The sequence below is a fragment of the Nelumbo lutea genome, chromosome 2 (genome assembly GCF_056320005.1).
Source record: "Nelumbo lutea isolate HS-2025 chromosome 2, American lotus-T2T, whole genome shotgun sequence".
NCBI classification, from domain to species: Eukaryota; Viridiplantae; Streptophyta; class Magnoliopsida; order Proteales; family Nelumbonaceae; genus Nelumbo; species Nelumbo lutea.
Window position 1 is genome coordinate 3,829,196 of NC_142685.1, and position 18,572 is coordinate 3,847,767.

The 18,572-nt window shown below is 37.1% G+C and overlaps 1 protein-coding gene across 1 annotated transcript in view; it reads left to right on the top strand.

Moving 5' to 3' along the window:
- LOC148868141 (arginine biosynthesis protein ArgJ family) overlaps nt 1-17,775 on the top strand; it is a 60,705-nt gene extending 42,930 nt beyond the window's left edge. The window contains exons 12-17 of the mRNA XM_088969129.1: nt 2,084-2,206; nt 10,649-10,711; nt 12,102-12,179; nt 12,281-12,426; nt 14,805-14,875; nt 17,230-17,775. Of these exons, the coding sequence (XP_088825255.1) occupies nt 2,084-2,206; nt 10,649-10,711; nt 12,102-12,179; nt 12,281-12,426; nt 14,805-14,875; nt 17,230-17,312 (564 nt within the window). The 3' untranslated portion in view covers nt 17,313-17,775. The remainder of the gene's footprint in view (nt 1-2,083; nt 2,207-10,648; nt 10,712-12,101; nt 12,180-12,280; nt 12,427-14,804; nt 14,876-17,229) is intronic.
- Nucleotides 17,776-18,572: the final 797 nt, after the last annotated feature.

Sequence of the window (18,572 nt, forward strand, 5' to 3'; positions counted from 1 at the left end):
TGTCATGTAATGAGTCATTTTGCATTAAAGGTTGCACCATGCTCACTGTTCAGACTTCATAGTCAAGTATGTGGCTTCAAAGCTCCAAGAGAACATACGATCAATCAATCATCCTGGACTAACTTGTGACATGATGCCTTGATTGAATGGTTAATAAATAATCAAATAGCTAGGTGTCAAGAAAACAGTTCAAATGGAATCTGCAGAGAATCACAATTTAAAGTGTAATGAACTGTTCCCATTGCAGAGCAGGTGCAGAGCTATAATCAAATGGGGTTCATACTAAGAATTTGCAGAAAAGGAGATGAAAACAGGTTAGAAAGGTGGTCTTTGTTCAATCTCTTTCTAAAGGTGCAACGTGGTAACAGCTGAAGCCTTTTCTTTTCTCACCATTTCTGCTGGTGCCCTCAAATTTCTCATAAAATCCAAGCTCCTATGTTTGCAACTCTCTGTTCACATGAAAAACTTTTAGGCCTTTGAAGGTAGGTTGATTTCATAGACAGAATGGGTATCAACTTCTTCCCAACAGACTTCAAATCCAGGTTTAGAAGCTTTGGTTCAACGGATTCTACAAAACCCAGTTGACCTAATATAATTCTTCAACGTCTCTGAAACACCCTCTTTGAATCAGTGCCTAACTTCTAAAGAAGCAGAATTCTCCGTTGTTCTCTTTTGCGGTTTGTAGAGAAGATGGGCCGAATGGCCCATAGGCTGTTTATCCTTTTTTATCTTTTATGTTCTTTGCTGTAGTGGGCCTTAATCTGGGCTTTATTCTTTCTTATGTTATGTCTTTTTAATTTTCTGCCCAACTAGGGGCTTCTTTGTAAATTACTAAAGTTTAACTTAATGAAATAGAATTAAGGGAGTAAGAGAAGAGATTATGTTCGAAAATCTCTCTCTCTGAACCCAAGTTGCCGCCACCTTCTTCTTCTTCTTCTCTCCTCTTGAACTCTGATTTCTGCTACTTTCTTTTGAATTTTTGCAACTTTCTAAACAGTCCTTTCTTCTCAAAAGGCTGTTTTTCTTCTCGGTTCTAACACCTCTTTGGAATGATTATTGCAGGAGATTTTTTTATCTTATTTTTGTACTTCTATTTATTATCTGATGAACAAAGTGGAGGCGGAAGGAAAGAAGAGAGACTGATAATATTGCTCCATATATTTGCAAAATTGTTGCTTACTCATTATGTTATAATATTGTCTCATAAACTCCACATAGTGCTTATTCTACTACTATTTCGTGTCGGTATCCATGGAAATGGAAATATGTCAACATTTTAAACCATGTGAAAACAAAAAATAAGACTTAAATGCCATTATTGACCTGTGTATGGTGAGAGTGGATGGTCCATAGTGGTTTTTCTCATCAAAGATAGGTTTTGTTTCAGCCATGGAAGACACCTGAAAGATTTTTCCAGAAATATAGCTACAAGATTTCAGGCCCAGCTGGAGCAGGGAATTCTTCAAGAGTTTAAATTAGCAGATGTGGCAGATGTGACATAATAGTTGAAGTGGATTGTAAAGTAGTAACTTGGTTCCTGTTAGGGACTGGAAGGACCTTGCACTAAGATTTATGATATGGGAAGTAATGGCATTAGCATTTGACTTGAATTGTTCATTTGGTTAGATCCTCAAATCTGGAAGTGTATTGGCTGGTGGGTTAGCAATGGAAGGAATATGCATGCATCTTATATCATATCAACTAATTATTATATACATGAGATAAATGCTATGGTGCATAAACTGCACTGTGAAGAACATGAACCAGTGATAAAGTGAGACGTCACAGTTGTCATGTTTAACATAGTTGGGGTCTTTAACTTGATTGGCAAGTAAACCTTGTGAAACATGAACCAATTGAAAGGTAAGTAACGATGTAACAGCTTTAACATGATTGCTTGATATCTAGATTTAACTTGTTGCAAATATTCATTTTCTGCACCATAGTAGGACTCTATACATGATATTGTCAATGTCTAAAAGCATGCTTGGAGTCAGCATCTATAATCTTCTAATTGATATCATGCTTTAGGTTTATGAATTCAGGTTATCCTATTACTGATTCAGGTATGGTGGGAATGCAGGTAGATGGGGATACAAGTACCAATGATACTGTCATTGCTTTGGCTAGTGGAATGTCAGGATCAAACATGATATCTTTTTTGGATAGTTATGAGGCAAAAAAGCTCCAAGTGTGCCTTGATGCAGTGAGTTACGCTCCCTTGCAACTTTTTTTTTCTGCCTTAATGCAGTGATTAGATGCCCCTAATCACTGGAATCACCAACAAATCCAAAGAGAGATGAGTTTCCATCTGCTTTGTTCTTAGAACCCCCCACCATTGCTGTTTCTTATGTTTGTGGCTTTACACATCTTCTTTTAGTTGTTAAAAAGACTACCAATTTTTTAAAAATCTGCAGATCAGAAGGGGCTTGGATCTTCCTATCCTCCCCTCTTCTCTCATTTTTTACCAATCACTAGGCCAACTGGGTTTGGTCATATTAAAATGTAAATTTAAAAATTAATATGAACTGAAGCATGTTTTTTTTATGAATGATAATAAATTTATTAATTCAGAAGCAGATTTAGAGTGAGTTCATACAACATCCCAAGGAGAGGCACGAGCTGCAGCCCCTCCTTGAATCTTACAAGTAAACTAGGAAAGAAAAGCAAGAATCAGAACTGAGCCCAAAACAATTCTTCCCTATTTACCCCTTGCTTAGCTAACACATCTGACAAAGTATTTGCTGATCTCCCCACCCACTGTACAGTGACCAACATATTCCTTGTCAACCAACTAAATTTCTTCATTTCATTCTTGTAACGCCACATAGCCTCTTCAGGATTTTTCAACCAACCCACCACCACTTTGGAATCCCCCTCGATTGTTAGGTATTGTACCCCCAGCTGGTTTGCAAATTGTACCCCTTGTACAGTAGCTAAAAGTTCTGCCCTGATGGAGTCCTCAATTCCCAAGAGACCTGAGTAGAGCAACAAAATCCCTCCCTTCTCATTTCTCAAAGCACCCCCCATTCCAGATAATCCTGGATTACCCATGCTACTTCCATCAAAATTCAACTTCAGTGAGCCTTCAGATGGAGGAGACCAACTTGTAATTGATTTGTCCTTTAGGGATGAACACCTCACTACTGTTGACCAATTTCTCCAAAGGTCATTAAAGGAGAATTGATGAAAGATTTCCAAGGTCTTTGGCCAAGGTATTGCCCTATTTAACACATTCTTTCAATTCTTGACTGCTCCTTTCCTTTTCTTGAAAAATTCTAACATTCCTTTCTTCCCAAAGAGTCCAAATCAAGGCAACACGAGCACATCTCCACATAATTCTCCCTATTTTTGTAGGCCAATAAAAGGTAGAATGGTTGAAGAGCATGTGACTCCCAAACAACGAAAGTAGCCAATCCCAATGGTCTGCAGAAAAGGGACAAGATATTAATAGGTGGTAACAATCCTCACCTTGAGCTCTACAGAGGATACATCAATTAGGAGAAATACAGAGGAAAGGTCTTCTCTTTTGTAGGTTATCTAGAGTGTTTACTTTCCCAAGGAATACTTCCCAACAAAACACCATATTTTTTTGGGGAACTAGCCTGCACCAAATTTCCTTTGACGGAAAGGGTTGGTGAGTAGAAAGTTGAGAGATGGACTTGAAAAAGAAGCACAAGTGAAGGTTCCATTGAGTCTAGGAGTCCATACCCTCTTATCTGGCTTGGAGGGATCCAAACAAACCTGATTAAGACAACCAAACAAGACAAAAAGAGATTCAATTTCATCATCCCTAAGTCCTTTACGAAACCCAAAATCCCAAGTAGGATCTAAGGGTGTTCCCAAAGGTGAGACAAATTTTGAGACCTTCTCTTTTTTGTACAAAGAAACAGAAAATAGCGAAGGGAATAGATCCTTTAAAGGTGTGTCTCCTACCCAAATATCCTCCCAAAAATGAACAGTTGCCAGAACAAACTTCATACCTGATAAAATTGAGGAATTGAGGAAGGGTGTTGTGAATGGCTTTCCAAGGTGCTACTAGGTTAGCTTGCCTTGATACACCAGCATCCCCACCATTCTCTGACCTCCCATGAATGCTTCCCACCCCTCATGCCACAATCTCTCTCTTTCCAATGTCCATCGCCACAACCATTTCCCTAACAGAGCTTGATTTTCTCTAGTTACCCCCCCAAGTCCCAAACCCCCTCTTCTTTACTTCTACACACAATTTCCCAATTAACCAAGTGATCCTTTTTTTCTTGTCCCAGCTTCCATAAGAAATCTCTCAACAACTTCTCCAGTTTCCTAGCTTCCCTAACTGGTATCCTAAAAACAGACAAAAAATAGGTTGGTAAGTTAGCCAAGGTAGCTCTTATTAGGGTAATTCTCCCTCCTAAAGAGACACAATTCCTCTTTCATGAGGCTAATCTCTTCTCAAACTTTTCTATCACTGGGGTCCAAAATCTACTCTGCCTAGGATTTGCCCCTAAAGGAAGCCCTAAGTATGACATAGGCCAAGCAGAGGTGGAACACTCAAGACACTCCGCAATGGCCTCGACCTCCCCTACCTCCAAATTTATACCCGCTATGTAGCCCTTTTCCAAATTTATTCTCAAATTAGAAATACTTTCAAATCCTTTGATTAGCTCCTTTAGGTTTGCTACCTTTTCGCTAAAACCTCCTTCACAAAAGATCATTAGGTCATCTGCAAACTGAAGGTGGGTGACGGGGACTTGGTGTCTCCCTATTCTCCAACCCCTAATGGCATCTTCACTGTCAGCCTTAGTAATGATCCTACTAATCACATCAGCTACTAAGGTAAAAAGGAAGGGTGAGAGTGGATCCCCTTGCCTGACACCCCTGCAAGCTGGAAAAAAGTCCCTCACCATACCATTTACCAGAATAGAGTAGTGACAAGTACTGATACACCCAAAAATCCAACTACACCACCTGTCCCCAAATCCACAGTTTCGCATAACCTCTAATAGAAACTCCTAGTCCACCCATAGGCCTTTTCAAGATCCAATTTACAAATGAAACCTCTCTTCCTAGACCTTTTCATTTCCTCCACACACTCATTCGCAATTAAGATCTGATATGTTATTTGTCACCCTTGAATGAAAGCCCCCTGGGTTTCACTAATGATAGAAGGGCGGATTGTTTTGATCCTCAACGAGAGCATTTTAGCCAGAATTTTATAGATGCTTGTCACCAGACTAATAGGCCTATAATCTTTGGTGGTTGGCATCATTCTTCTTAGGTATCAAGGCCAAAAAGGTGGCATTAATTCCAAGGCTTATAATGTGATTGTCTGCAAATTCCTTAAAGACTTCAACTAAATCCTCTTTCAACACCTCACAACAGTCTTGATAAAAACCCATTGTAAAGCCATCTGGACCTGGAGACTTGGATCTATCCATTAGAAAGACAACTTTCTTAATCTCTTCCTCGAAATCTCTTTCTAGCCACCTTGCCACTCCATCATCAATTATTGGCCATTCCACCCCTTCCATGACTGCTCTCTCACTCAAAGGTCTTCTATAAATCGATTTGAAGTGGACCACAAATTTTCTGGCTATGTCATCCTAGCTAGTAATCACCTCCTCTCCTATCTCTAGCTTGGTCACAAGATTCTTTCTTCGTCTCCGATTTGCCAAATCATGGAAAAATCTAGTGTTCCCATCGCCTTCCTTAATCCACTTGTGTCTAGATTTTTGTCTCCAACTGATTTCTTCCCTCAGTAACACCTCTTCCAAATCTTTTTTCAATTGTCTCTTTAACACTCTGTCCTCCTCGGTCAACCCATTTTGAGATTCCTTTACATCCAAGTTTTGCTCCTCAATTTTTGCTATTCGAGAGATTAGGCACAATTTTTGCTCCTCAATTCTACCAAAATGATCTCTATTCCACTCTTTTATTTTGGCTCTCAACCTTTTTAATTTCTTATGAAACTTGATCCCCTTCCATCTTACCCCCTCTCCTCCTCACCCCACCATTCCTTCACTTTTTTCACAAAATCTGGATGGGTAAGCCACATATTTTCGAATCTAAAAAGTTTGGGTCCTGTAGGAAAAAACTCAGTACCTATCTGGATAGGACAGTGATCAGAGGTGACCCTGGGTAACACTCTAGCAACCAAGTTTTCCAAACCATTCTACCGGGCAAGGTTAAACAAGAACCTGTCCAACTTCGAACACAAAGGGGTTTTTTGAAGGTTGGATCAAGTGTAATTGGCTTGCAGCAGAGGTATTTCCTTCAATTAACATTCTTCAATAAAACCATTAAATTTCCTCATGCTTGTTGTAATTACCTGTTGGGGATTACTGGTTTCATCAGAGAATCTAATGACATTAAAATCCCCGCCCAGGCACCAAGGGACATACCATAGCCCCTTGATTGCATATAGTTCCTCCCACATCTCATTCCTCTCTTTATAGGAATTAGGGCCATACACATTGGTTAAGACCCCATACACACCCATCCTCTACTTTCTTACACTTAATGGAAACTGAGAATCTGCCTATCAATTCTTCCACTACTTCCACCACATCCTCCCTCCACAGTGTTACGATCCCCCCCGAGGCTCCCCAAGAAGGAGACGAGCTCCAACCTAAACCTCTAGACCTCCAAAAACTCCTCACCCATCTCCCATCTAATTCCATCATTTTGGATTCTTGTAACAGCACAATATCGGGTTTTTCCCTTTGGAGTAGGTCTTTGATCACCCTTCTCTTTCTTGCACTTCTTAACCCTCTTACATTCCAGCTAATAATTTTCATTGAGACAAAATAGCAAAAACACCCATGAAAAGGCCATAATCTCCTCATTTTAGGCCCTTCCTCCTATCCCCTCTACCACTAAATTCTAAATCTCCCCCAATGTTTAAGATTGGCCTTTCCACTTTAGATCTTTTTTTTTTTTCTTCTTTGTTCCTTTTTCCCCCCTTCCTAATACAACAATCATCCTCTTTCTTTTCTCCACCCTTTCCAGCCAATGTCCGAGGAAGAATTTTACCCTGCTCGCGCTTATTTTGGCTACAGCATCTCTCTAAGAATCCTTCCTTTTTTTTTTTAGTTCCTCCATCATTGTACAGATCAACTCCCAAATTCTGTCTGCCTCCCCCTTACTACTTCCTTCCACTATCACCCTCTCTCCTGCATCAGAACCTCCTGGATGGGAAGCTGGCATATCTGTTACAGGCATAGCACACAAGTCAGTACCTAAAAAATAATTGACACCCATACCTGGTAGGGCGGGGGTAGGACTAGAACCACTGGAATTTAGTTGCTGACAGACGACAAATGGTTTTAAGGCTTTTCCCCTTTTTGGACAAAGTTGTGAAGTAGACATTGTGAAAGAATCACTTCCTGACGACCTACCCACTTGGAAATCCTTTCTCTGTGTTTCTGACACTAGAATACCCACATCTTCCCTCATGGTCGATTCTTGTCCCTCTCCACCAACATCCTGTAATTCATTAGACTTGGGGTCAGCTCCCTCGACGAAGGGAAGAGGAGTTTTCACAGCTTTAGGACCATTTTCTTTGCCATTTCTAGTCTTCCCACCACCTGCCTCTTCAATCTCTTCTTCTAAAAATAACAGCTCTGTATGCAAACTTTCTATTTCAAGTAAATCATTGTTGCTTTTCGGAGACAGACTTCCCAAACTTGTAGTTTCATCTCTATCAGAATCGCCACTGCTGTTTTGTTCACTCTACCAATCTTCAAACCCTGTTCTGTTCAAATCACTAGGCTTCAAGTATCTCGGGTTGCGCCTATCTGGTGAGAGACGGTTCACCAGGTTGGATGGGACCCATTGTAGAGAGCCTCGAGACTGAGAGTCTTGGATTTTGCGCCTGAACTGTTCGACCGAAAGGAGGGATTCGGGGTAGAAGAAGATAGACGCTTAATCTCGTCTATCAGCTCATCCCTCTTCCCAGTCACGTGCTTACTTAAAGGGTGCTTTGGCCCATCTGTCTTGTAATGGGCCTTGGGTTCAAAACTTGTAATATAAGAACCCAGCTTTAAAACCTTTACTTGAGTTGCCTTCTCCGACCCACCAGAAAAGGGATCCACTCGACTGGGCCCATTTTCTAAGTATTTTCCTCCCACGTGACCTCTTAACAAGTCATGCCCCCCTGTTTTAATGGTCGAACCAGCAACCCTCCCTGTCTGAGGTTGCTGGTTCAGCCCTCTCCCTTTAGACATTGGTATATTTTTGTCAATTTCCCCTAACACCACCTGCACAAAAGATCTGTCATTTGTCATAGCCTTTTCTTGTTTTTTACAGGTTTGACCTTCCATCTCCCCCAAAGCTTTTTGGCATCCCAGAATTTGTTGGCCCTTTTTAGCGAAACATTCCTTCCCATTTGAATTAACCAATCTCACAAGTCCATGTAATGCTTCTTCTTCCTCCTCCCCTCCTACCATACGAGCCTCCTTCCACAGCCCTGCTTCAATGGAGGATGCTAGCCACACAGAGACAAAACTCCCCTCTGTTCATACCTCTACCTTTCGTGGAATGTCTTCCAGCTTCACACCACTTAGCAGGATTGCTACTGAATAAAGATCACCCCAGAAAACTCCTTTCAAGATTCCTCCACACAATACTGCTATAGACTCTGCTACTTCTTGTTTCCACAGATGAAATGGCAAGCCTATTACACGCACCACCACACCATCTTCGACAAATAAATCCTTGGAGTTGGATGTTGGTTTCCATTTAAAGACTGTGAATGATCCGAAATCAGCCTGAATATTGATAGCTGATATTTCCATTTCATTCTCTACTGGATCTAGGAGGGCTTTACAGTTATCGAAGGGGGTTACTATGAAGACACTCTTCAGCTTCAACCTGGTTGCCAGTAAGTCAGCTACCCTCCTCCAATCATTAACCTTTTCCTTGGCTTGTATCACAAACTTACTATCCCACTCTTCCCTCTCTAGACCTCCCACCATTCTGCATTGGCCTTTTGTTTTTGCCATGACCACTGGCCCTTGTTCTACCCTGCTGTTGCTGAGATATGCCTTCTCCTCCCTGATGGAGGCTTTTTTATAATTTGCCACTCTTTGAGCTAAAAACTCTTTGAGCAACCAGTCAACTTCCCCCCATCCTTGGCTCTGTTTTCCTGCTGGTAGACACACCAGTTGCCTTCGTCCCTTGCCAAAAAATTCAGCCAGAGCTATGAAGAAGCCTTTTCTATTCGTCTTACATTCAACAATATATCTTCTCCCTTCTAATGTACTAAAATCCTGCCAGTTTATCTGCTTACCTTTTGAACAGGCTCCAGCTATGAACTCTCTTAGCCACTCGATCACTTCTAATCCTTCCAGCAATACTGTACCCTTTTTCGCTTCCCTTACCTTCAGGCTTACCTTCCCCTTGATTCTCATCTCTTCGAACAGGAAATTTTTTGCTTCTATCTTCAAGGATCTCCTCCACTGACCTGCCTGCACGAACTCCATTCCCTTCAAGGATCTTCAAGGTCTCTTGTCAAATTGTTAGACCAAAATATTAAAAAAAAAAAAAATTGTTTTGTTGAGCTGAAACTCTCAATACACAAAATTTGCATATCAAGGGTATTGATACCTTGAACTAGGGCTGTTCACGGGTTGATTCAATTCTCAAACCTGAAGCATGTTGACACTGGTTAACCTGAACACTCCAAGGTTTTAAAAAGTCAATGGCATAGTTGAGGTGTAATAGCCCAAAAAGGTGAAGCATAAACCTCAGGGCAGCCTCAAAAATTAAGAAAAAAATAATTATAAGTTTATAAATGATAAAAATAGCATATAATATACCAATTTAGAATGATAGAAGGTACAAATATCCATAAAATAAAATTTTATAACTAATAATTATAAACATTTTACATTTCATGTTTCAAAATGCAAAGTTCTCAAATGATTCAAATGACCAATTTAAAAGAAAGCAAACATATGAAGAATCATCCATATAATTGATATTATATTTGTGGTGATCCAACAATTTAGAAGAATGTAAACAACTTAGTTGATTTGACCTATGCAAAAAGTTCAATAAAAGAATAAATCCATTAGGCAAAGAAATTAGAAAATTAACATACTTGGGATGTTAGATTTATGATAATAAGAAAAAAATCCTACTTGATTTATTCAAGAGAAACTAAGAATTTGATTAGCCCTGTTGATTTTTCATTTCTACTCTTTATTTGGCCCACAATTATTGATGTGCTTCTCCCATATATTCTGAATCTGAACTACAAAAATGCATAAAATCTATATTTTTTGCACTAAATCACTAAATAATCATTGATAGTTGAGGCTTACACCTTTGTACGCCTCAAGTTATGCCTCACGTCTTGAGGGTTGAGGCTTAGGTCCCATTCTGACAAAGGTTCAAGCTTCAAAATTTTGATGCGAAGCTTTAGCCTTGAGGCAAAATCTGTCTTGTGTCAAGGCATATGCATCATGCCTCAAGGCTTAAGCCTTTTAAAACAATGCATGCTCCCATGTGATGAATTGAATATTCAAAATATCTTAGTCAATGATGGTATTCATGTAGTTGAACCCAAATTGCCTTGGGTGCTGATTGTGAAAATAACGGTAATCTAGAATTTGCAAGATTTTGAAGGGCAATAATTTAAATGAGACAATATTTCCTTTTTCAGGTAATGCAGGGTCTTGCAAAATCTATAGCATGGGATGGAGAAGGTGCAACTTGTCTAATTGAGGTATTGTATAATTTTCAACTTTGATAAATGAGGCAGTATCTTCTCTGATTCCTTCGGACATAGAGTGAAACTATGTTATGGTCAGAACAAGCATAGTTTGAACAAATAACAGAATACATTCATTCGTTATTGGACTGCAAAGTTAAATTCTTGAAGCTCTTCTATCTATAAAGGAAATTCAAGCGTTGGATGTAGTAACTATTGTGTCTTTTGCAACTATTTGCATGTCTGTAATGGTCTACCTTCAGAAATGAACTCAACATGTTTCTCAATAGACTCTTACATCCTGGCAGTCATATAGGTGTTAATGCCCTGATAAAGATACAGACACAAACACTGACATGGATGTAGGAAACAGGGATATATGGATATGGGTATCTATATAATATGTTTCTACTATGTGTTTATATCTAGTTTTTTATGCTAAATATCATTTCTCAAGACTTGTGTTCTGATTAAATCTCAAGCAAATATAAATCTTTTATGATATAATTTGTTAAAAACACACCCCATTTTACATATGTTAAAAGTGTTAATGCTATTAAGTACATCTAGAAAGCATCCATGCAGTATCTGGTAATGCATCTGATTAGTGTCATATCTGAGACAAGTATACGAGTATCATAGCCTATCAGTGGACCGTCCCATATACACACTGAAAGAAAATTTTCCAATATACAGACTACTTCGCAATTGTTTACCTGGATTTTGTAGCCCTCTACATTTTAGATTCAGTTATCCAGGTAACAAAGTTATGATACCCCTATAAAACCTGATTTTGAGCAACACTCTGTTCAAGAGGTGGCCCACTAAATTCAAAGTTCAAGTAGGGGTAGAGGTGTAAATTGGGTCGTGCCACCCGCAGCCCGGCACGATTTGTATGGGCCATGCCAGGCTTGGGGTTTCAAGTCAGCTGGCCAGCCCGACACGGCCCATATATATTTTATATTTATATATTTTATATATAATATATAATATATTATTTAAATTATAATTATATAATAATATATAGTATATAATATATTAGTAAAATAAACAATTTTTTTCAATTTATTATACTATTTTATTTAATTAATGTATATATAAGCAATTGTATACATCAAAATTCATATAATATTAAAATTTTAAGTTTTTTTCAATTTTTTAAATAAATAACTTTGGCCAGGTCCACGGCCCTTTTACACCTCTAAGTAGGGGATAGTGAATGATGCAGATGTTATGAAATTAGGGTTTTTTTACCCGAGTCCAGCATGTTTCTTCTCAATAAGGTGTAGACTTTCTAACCATATGTTATGAAGATAAGAAGATAAATTTAGTACCAGGGTCCATTACATCATATTTTTTCAAAACAATGTACCATCTTTCTAATGAAATCTTAATAAGTGTGTAGGTCACGGTAACTGGCACCAACAATGAGGCTGAAGCAGCAAAAATTGCACGCTCGGTAGCATCTTCTTCACTTACCAAGGTATCCGCTCTCTCAACATGTAACATCCTAATTGGTAATGTATCTAGTATGATGTATGAACTATTAATCAAGCCATCTCTCTTATTTCTGTTTCTCTTTAGGCAGCAGTATATGGCAGAGACCCAAACTGGGGACGCATTGCTTGTGCTGCTGGCTATTCAGGGATTCCTTTCCAGCCAAATAAGCTTCGCATATCACTTGGAGATATTCTGCTCATGGATGGTGGGCAACCCCTTCCTTTCGACAGGTGAGATAGCTATGTTTCATAGCAAAGTTATCTATGAGCAACCAGAAATAAGGTACTAGATTTCAATATTTCTTTTAGTTGTTTTCTTTTCAAAATTGAATCTTTCTAGTATATCAAAACACTAAATCGGGAACCAACTTCACTTATGGCGGCTACATATGCAATTTGGGGATGTTAATCTAGTGGTGCTTGGCCAGCTATAATACTCAGATACCTATACATGTTAACATACCAATGTCAGATTCAGATACAATACTGGATACTGCATGGATACTTCTAGATGTATAGTCTTTTTTTACAAGTTACGTTTTTTTGAAAAGGGAAAAAAAAGTAACTTCTAGATGTATGTTATACACTGATACTTTTAAAATATGTATCATGGTGTCTTTTAACAAATTATACTAAAAAAAGTTGCCTGTAGATGGTCTTCTTTGCATGTGACCAAACCACCTCAGTTTGCTTTCATTTTATCATCCATTTGAGCTACTTCTAGGTTCCTTCATATGACCTTCATTTTTGACCCTATCCTTTCTTGTTATACCACTCGTCCACCTATCTGCCATGCTTTTTTTTTGTACATGACACTCTGCTCCATACAACATAGCTGGCGTTACAGCCGTTTTACAGATTTTTTTATAAGTAAAGAGTTTTGTTAATAAAATCAAATAGTAGTTATACAATGAATTTTCCCATAGGAATACAAAAAAAAAAAAAAAAAAAAGAGTTTTCCCATAGAGAGGTGTGAGATGCAGCCTCAATTACAATGCACAGATTAAAATTGAGCCCAAAACAAGTGCTCCCTATACACCCCATGCTTAGCTAAGTAATTAGCTATCCCATTGGTCAATTTGTCAGCCATCCAACTACCAGCTTTGAGTACCCCTCAATTATCAATCTGTCCACGTTCAGCTTTCTAGCAAGCAGTGCTCCTTGCAATACTTGAAGGCCTGAATATAAAGCATGTATGGAGTCCCCCACTCCTACAGGACTTGAATATAAAGCAATTGTATGCCCTTCTGCATTTCTAATTCCTAAACAAACCCCCTATTCTTGAAAGCCTTGGATTGCTAAGGCTGCTTCCATCAAAATTTAGCTTTATGAACCCTGCTTCAGAAGATACCCAACTAGGACAAGGTTAAGCTTAACCTCTGAACTGTTTTACAGAAACTTCCTTTTAGCCAAATTGGTATTCTCCAAATGCACCCCTCCATTTTGGCAATCTTGCTCTAATTCTATGAGTGACATCTAACTCGATCTCCCCTTTGTTATGAATTATTGACTCAAAATAAAGGAATAGGTTAAGTTGAGCTATCTCTTGGTCTCCAATCCTAAATACTGGTTTACATTCCCACTATTATTAAACTTACATTGCATTTATTCTACTTTAGTTCTACTTATTTTTAATTTTTTTGTTCCTAATGTACTTGTTTTAGGAAAAAATAAATGCATAATATGTACATATTACATGGGATGTCCTTGTCCACGTCTGTATCCAGGATTTTAGGAAATGGAGTCATATCCCCATTCCCATATCAATATCTTGTGTCCATACCCATATTGGGGTGTCAACAGTATCCAGAAATCCGATTTCGAATTTGATATTCAACATAATCGAGTTGAATTCAGATTGTGACTTTATTCAATTCAATAAATATCCAAATCTGGTCAATTATATAATATATTAAATATTTAAACATTTTAGGTAATGTACATATATACTATTTAAGTTATATAAATAATTTATATATTTTATATACATAAAGTATTCGTATTATATATTAATTTCCTAAAGTAATCATTTTGTTGAATTCAAATCAAATCAAATATTTGAATTCAGATATTGGTTGATTCAATTCAAGTTCAATCCATTTACACCCCTATATCCTTATTTTGGCATCAAGTTCGGATTGGTTCTCCATAGAGTGCATCCCACATGCACCCCACAGCACACCTCAGTGTGCTTTGGGAACGTCTGCTGTACTTGTCATGGGGAGATGTTCCCTATGCACAGTTAGATGTGCTGTGGGGCATGCTTTGGGGGAGTCGGTGCGAATTCCTTGGCATCATAGTTGGCCAGGCTTAGCACAAGGTATTAACAATTTCCATGGTATTCATTAATCATTACAATAACTGGTTTTTGGACTTGTTTAGAAATTTCCACGGTATTCATTTACACCCCTATAATACTCTAGCATCACAATAACTGATTTTTGGACTTGTTTAGCAATTTTCACAGTATTCATTACAATATCTAGTTTGTAAACAATGAGAGGAATTCCACACATTCATATCTACAAGCAATGGAACTTAGCTCTTTTCCCTACTGCATTTTCTCCGATTCTTTCATTGTTCTTTCTTGATATATGGAGCCTTTTCAGGAATGCAGCTAGTGATTATCTGAAGAATGCTGGTAAGACCCATGGTACGGTTGGAATTCACATTTCTGTCGGTAAGCATGTTTCAAATTCATGCACATGTCGAATACTTTTTTTTTTTGAAAAAAAAACATGTTGAAACATTTCTAAGGATGCCATCTCTTCAATATATTTTAGGGTAAATTCTAGGCAATTTTCTGGTGTTAAGACGTGCACTCAAGATATGATAGTTGACAGTGTGATGTACCAGCATTGAGCTTAATTAATGCTTCTATGTTGAATATATACTGTGAATGGGTCTGGGACTTATTATTGAATAAAATACCTCTATAACCCATAACTTTAATGGTATAAAAACCTATGTTTTTAAAACCAACTTAAAAATGAAATTGCCTTTCCATTTAGATAGCGGGTTAGTGGTTGAACCATCTGAGTCAAATTGGCTAACCCATGATGTCATAGTTAAATAAAATTAAAAAAGATAGAAATACAAACATTTTTGTAAAAAATGCTGGCATATCACTAATATTAAAATATTATATATTCAACATATTAAACAAAGATAAGCATGATATATAACTTATTAATGATGGAGATGGGATACAAAATTTAAAACTAGCCAGAAAACAAAACTTAGACAAAACAAAATGGGCTGATCTGCTAGCTGGCAATATTAGGCAAATTGAAAAATAGATAGAAGTACAAAAAACATAGACATTTTGTAAAATAACAGTACAGCATGTCTCTAATATTATATATTCATCACATTATACAAAACAGGTGTAAATTAGAATTATTTTTATTAATGATGGAAATGTGTTGCAAAATTTATATTGATCAAAAAATGTATTGCAAAATTTAAAACTTGGAACCAAATTTGATTTTTTTGTCTAGGTACCAGGTTAGCAGTTCAATCATCTAGGACAGCCCATGTGCCATAATTAAATAATAAAAATTTAAAATAGACAGAAACACACCAAATTATAGAAAAATATAGAATTTATAAAAAGTTGGGCACACCTTTAATATTATACATTAATCATATTAAACAAAATGAAAAATTAAAAAAAACTGTCATAAAGAAGATTTATTTTTATTGATGGTAGAAATGAACACAGAAATAAAACCATTTTCCATCCAGGCCAAATGGGTCAACCGACTCAACCCATGATGTCATAATTAAATTATAAAAATTTAAGCTAGCTAGAGCTATTACAAATTTTGTAGAAACATGTAAGGACATTTAATATTATATATGGAAAAATCTATGATGCCAGAAAGACATGATACCACAAAGGCTTTGGCCAATCAAAACCCCCTGTTAATTTTGATGAAAACCCACCTGATTGGTTACCACCGCCTTTATGAAGCTGGTTGATTAGTTGTAAATTTTTCCAGTATCATGTCTTTCAACCATCATAGTTGAACCCATTATATATTCATCCTATAAACAAAAAAAAAAAAAAAGTATTCTATTGAAAATGGAAATGGAATACAAAATTTAAAAGTGACCCGAAAATGAAATTATTTTCCCATCTAGGTGGTGGGTCAGTAGTTGAACCTGGGTCAAATGGGCCAATGCCATGATTAGATAATAAACATAAAAATACATATAAAAATACAAAAGAAAAACTGTAGAAAATTTTGGACATTTTTATTCATCATATTAAACAAAAATAAGTGTGTTAAATAAGAACTATTTTTATTAGTGATGGAAATATAATACAAATTGATCGAAATGGAAATATATTACAAAATTTAAAATTTAATGGCATCAAAGTCGTTTTTTCATCCAAGTCAAGCCACAATGGTTCAATCGTATGGATTAAATGGCTAAACCCATGATGTCATAATAAAAAAATGAAAATTTGTAAAACAGATAAAAATACAAAAATCTTACAGAACATAGAAATGAAAATCTGTAATATTATATACCCATCATAAAAAAAATATATTTTTTTTTATCAGTGATGGAAATGAAATACAAAAAATAAGAATGCAGTATGGGCCTAATGCGTGCTTGTAAATAACATAGGTCTGGGACCAGAAATTTTCAGATACCATATCCTTTCCATATCATAGTTGAACCCCTACTAAAAAGTATTAGATGCTGAATATTTTAAAAATATGGAAAAATATAGGAGTTTTTCATAAAGAGATAATATGTTTATGTAATTATACAGGATAAAAACACGAGGATTTGTCATCTTTAAGATATTTTCGTAAATATAAAAATATTATTATCTGTTAATGTATATATTTTTAATAGATTATACATACATTTACATGCAAAAGATATGATAAATTATCATTCCATATTTTAAAGAATGTATTAGACATGTATTCATTTTTAATTATGCTGGATAGTTTATTTTTGATGAATAACTCTTACCCAAGGTTCTTATTTTGTATTATCTTTCGTCAACAGGAACAGGGCAAGGATCCGGGAAGGCTTGGGGCTGTGATTTAAGTTACGACTACGTCAAAATTAACGCAGAGTACACCACATAAGGATTATGATGGTGTCACTGACAGTGGAAGGACCGGAGAGGAAAATCAAAGAGAGGATTGTGAAGTTTAACCAAGACTACTTTGTCTCGTCACTATATATCGACGTGGAAGAATAAATTAAATTGAAGAGCCCAAGGATCCGGGAAGGCTTAAGGCTACGATTTAAGTCACGACTACGTCAAAATTAACGAAAAGTACTGCCACATGAGGACTATGACGGTGTCAGTGACAGTGGAAGGACCAGAGAGGAAAACTGAAGAGGATTATGAAGTTTACCTTAGATCTACCTTGTTTTTACACTATTTATGGAGTATGAACTTGGAAGAATAATGAATAGCTTCTTGGTATCAGCAGATCCCAGGGATGCAATTATCCCCGTGACTAACGATTGATGATTGATCGGTATCTGTTCGTTCTCGGTAAGCCTCTAATCCTATTCTAATTGTCTGGTTAATAGCCTGCAGATTTGTTTGCTGCTCCTTATCTCTAGGGTTAAAACCTAAATCAAGTTCACAGGTGGATCCCATTCAAACAACTACAAGCTCCGCATCTTTACTCGTTATCTTCAATCTTCAAGGTGAAACTCCAAGAGTGCTCTTTCGCACACCATGACCCAGGATTCATGAATCTGTAGCTCAGAAAGACCGTTGACTAGACCCTATATTTCCCAGGCAACAGTACTAACCTCTCATAAGTCATAACCAACCAGTAAGTCATGTAGCATTTACTGAATCTCCAAATGAAGATTTTGACGAAAACTTTCGTTTCTGAGGTCGAAATCTTTGATGTATTATTTGAGGCTAATATTAATTGGTCGGGATTTGCTGCACTTGATTCAGTCTGACTCTATTACGTGTGTAAAAAATAATATGAAAACACAAGTAATGCTCGAAAAGGTGCAGTAAATCTCGTTACAACATCACAAGGGTGATCATATTTTTTAATACGACTTGTGACATCGTAAAGTTGGTCATTCTTGAAAACGTTATGGCCTTTTCACTGTGGCCACGCGCTCATGTTTTGGTTAAGATATTCTGGGCATGGGTCGCAAAAGATGATTTACCTAAAAAGGGAAAATAGCAAAAGATGCGTTATAATAATAAAATAAGATGCACTAGTCGTAAATCACGGAGCATAGTGAAGTAACTATTGTACAAGCATCATTGCAGGTAAATGGCAATGCATTCAAAAGAGTGGAGAGGTGTTGCTCAGGAATCAGGAGGAGATGCATACAAAAATTAGATTTGATCATACGGACGA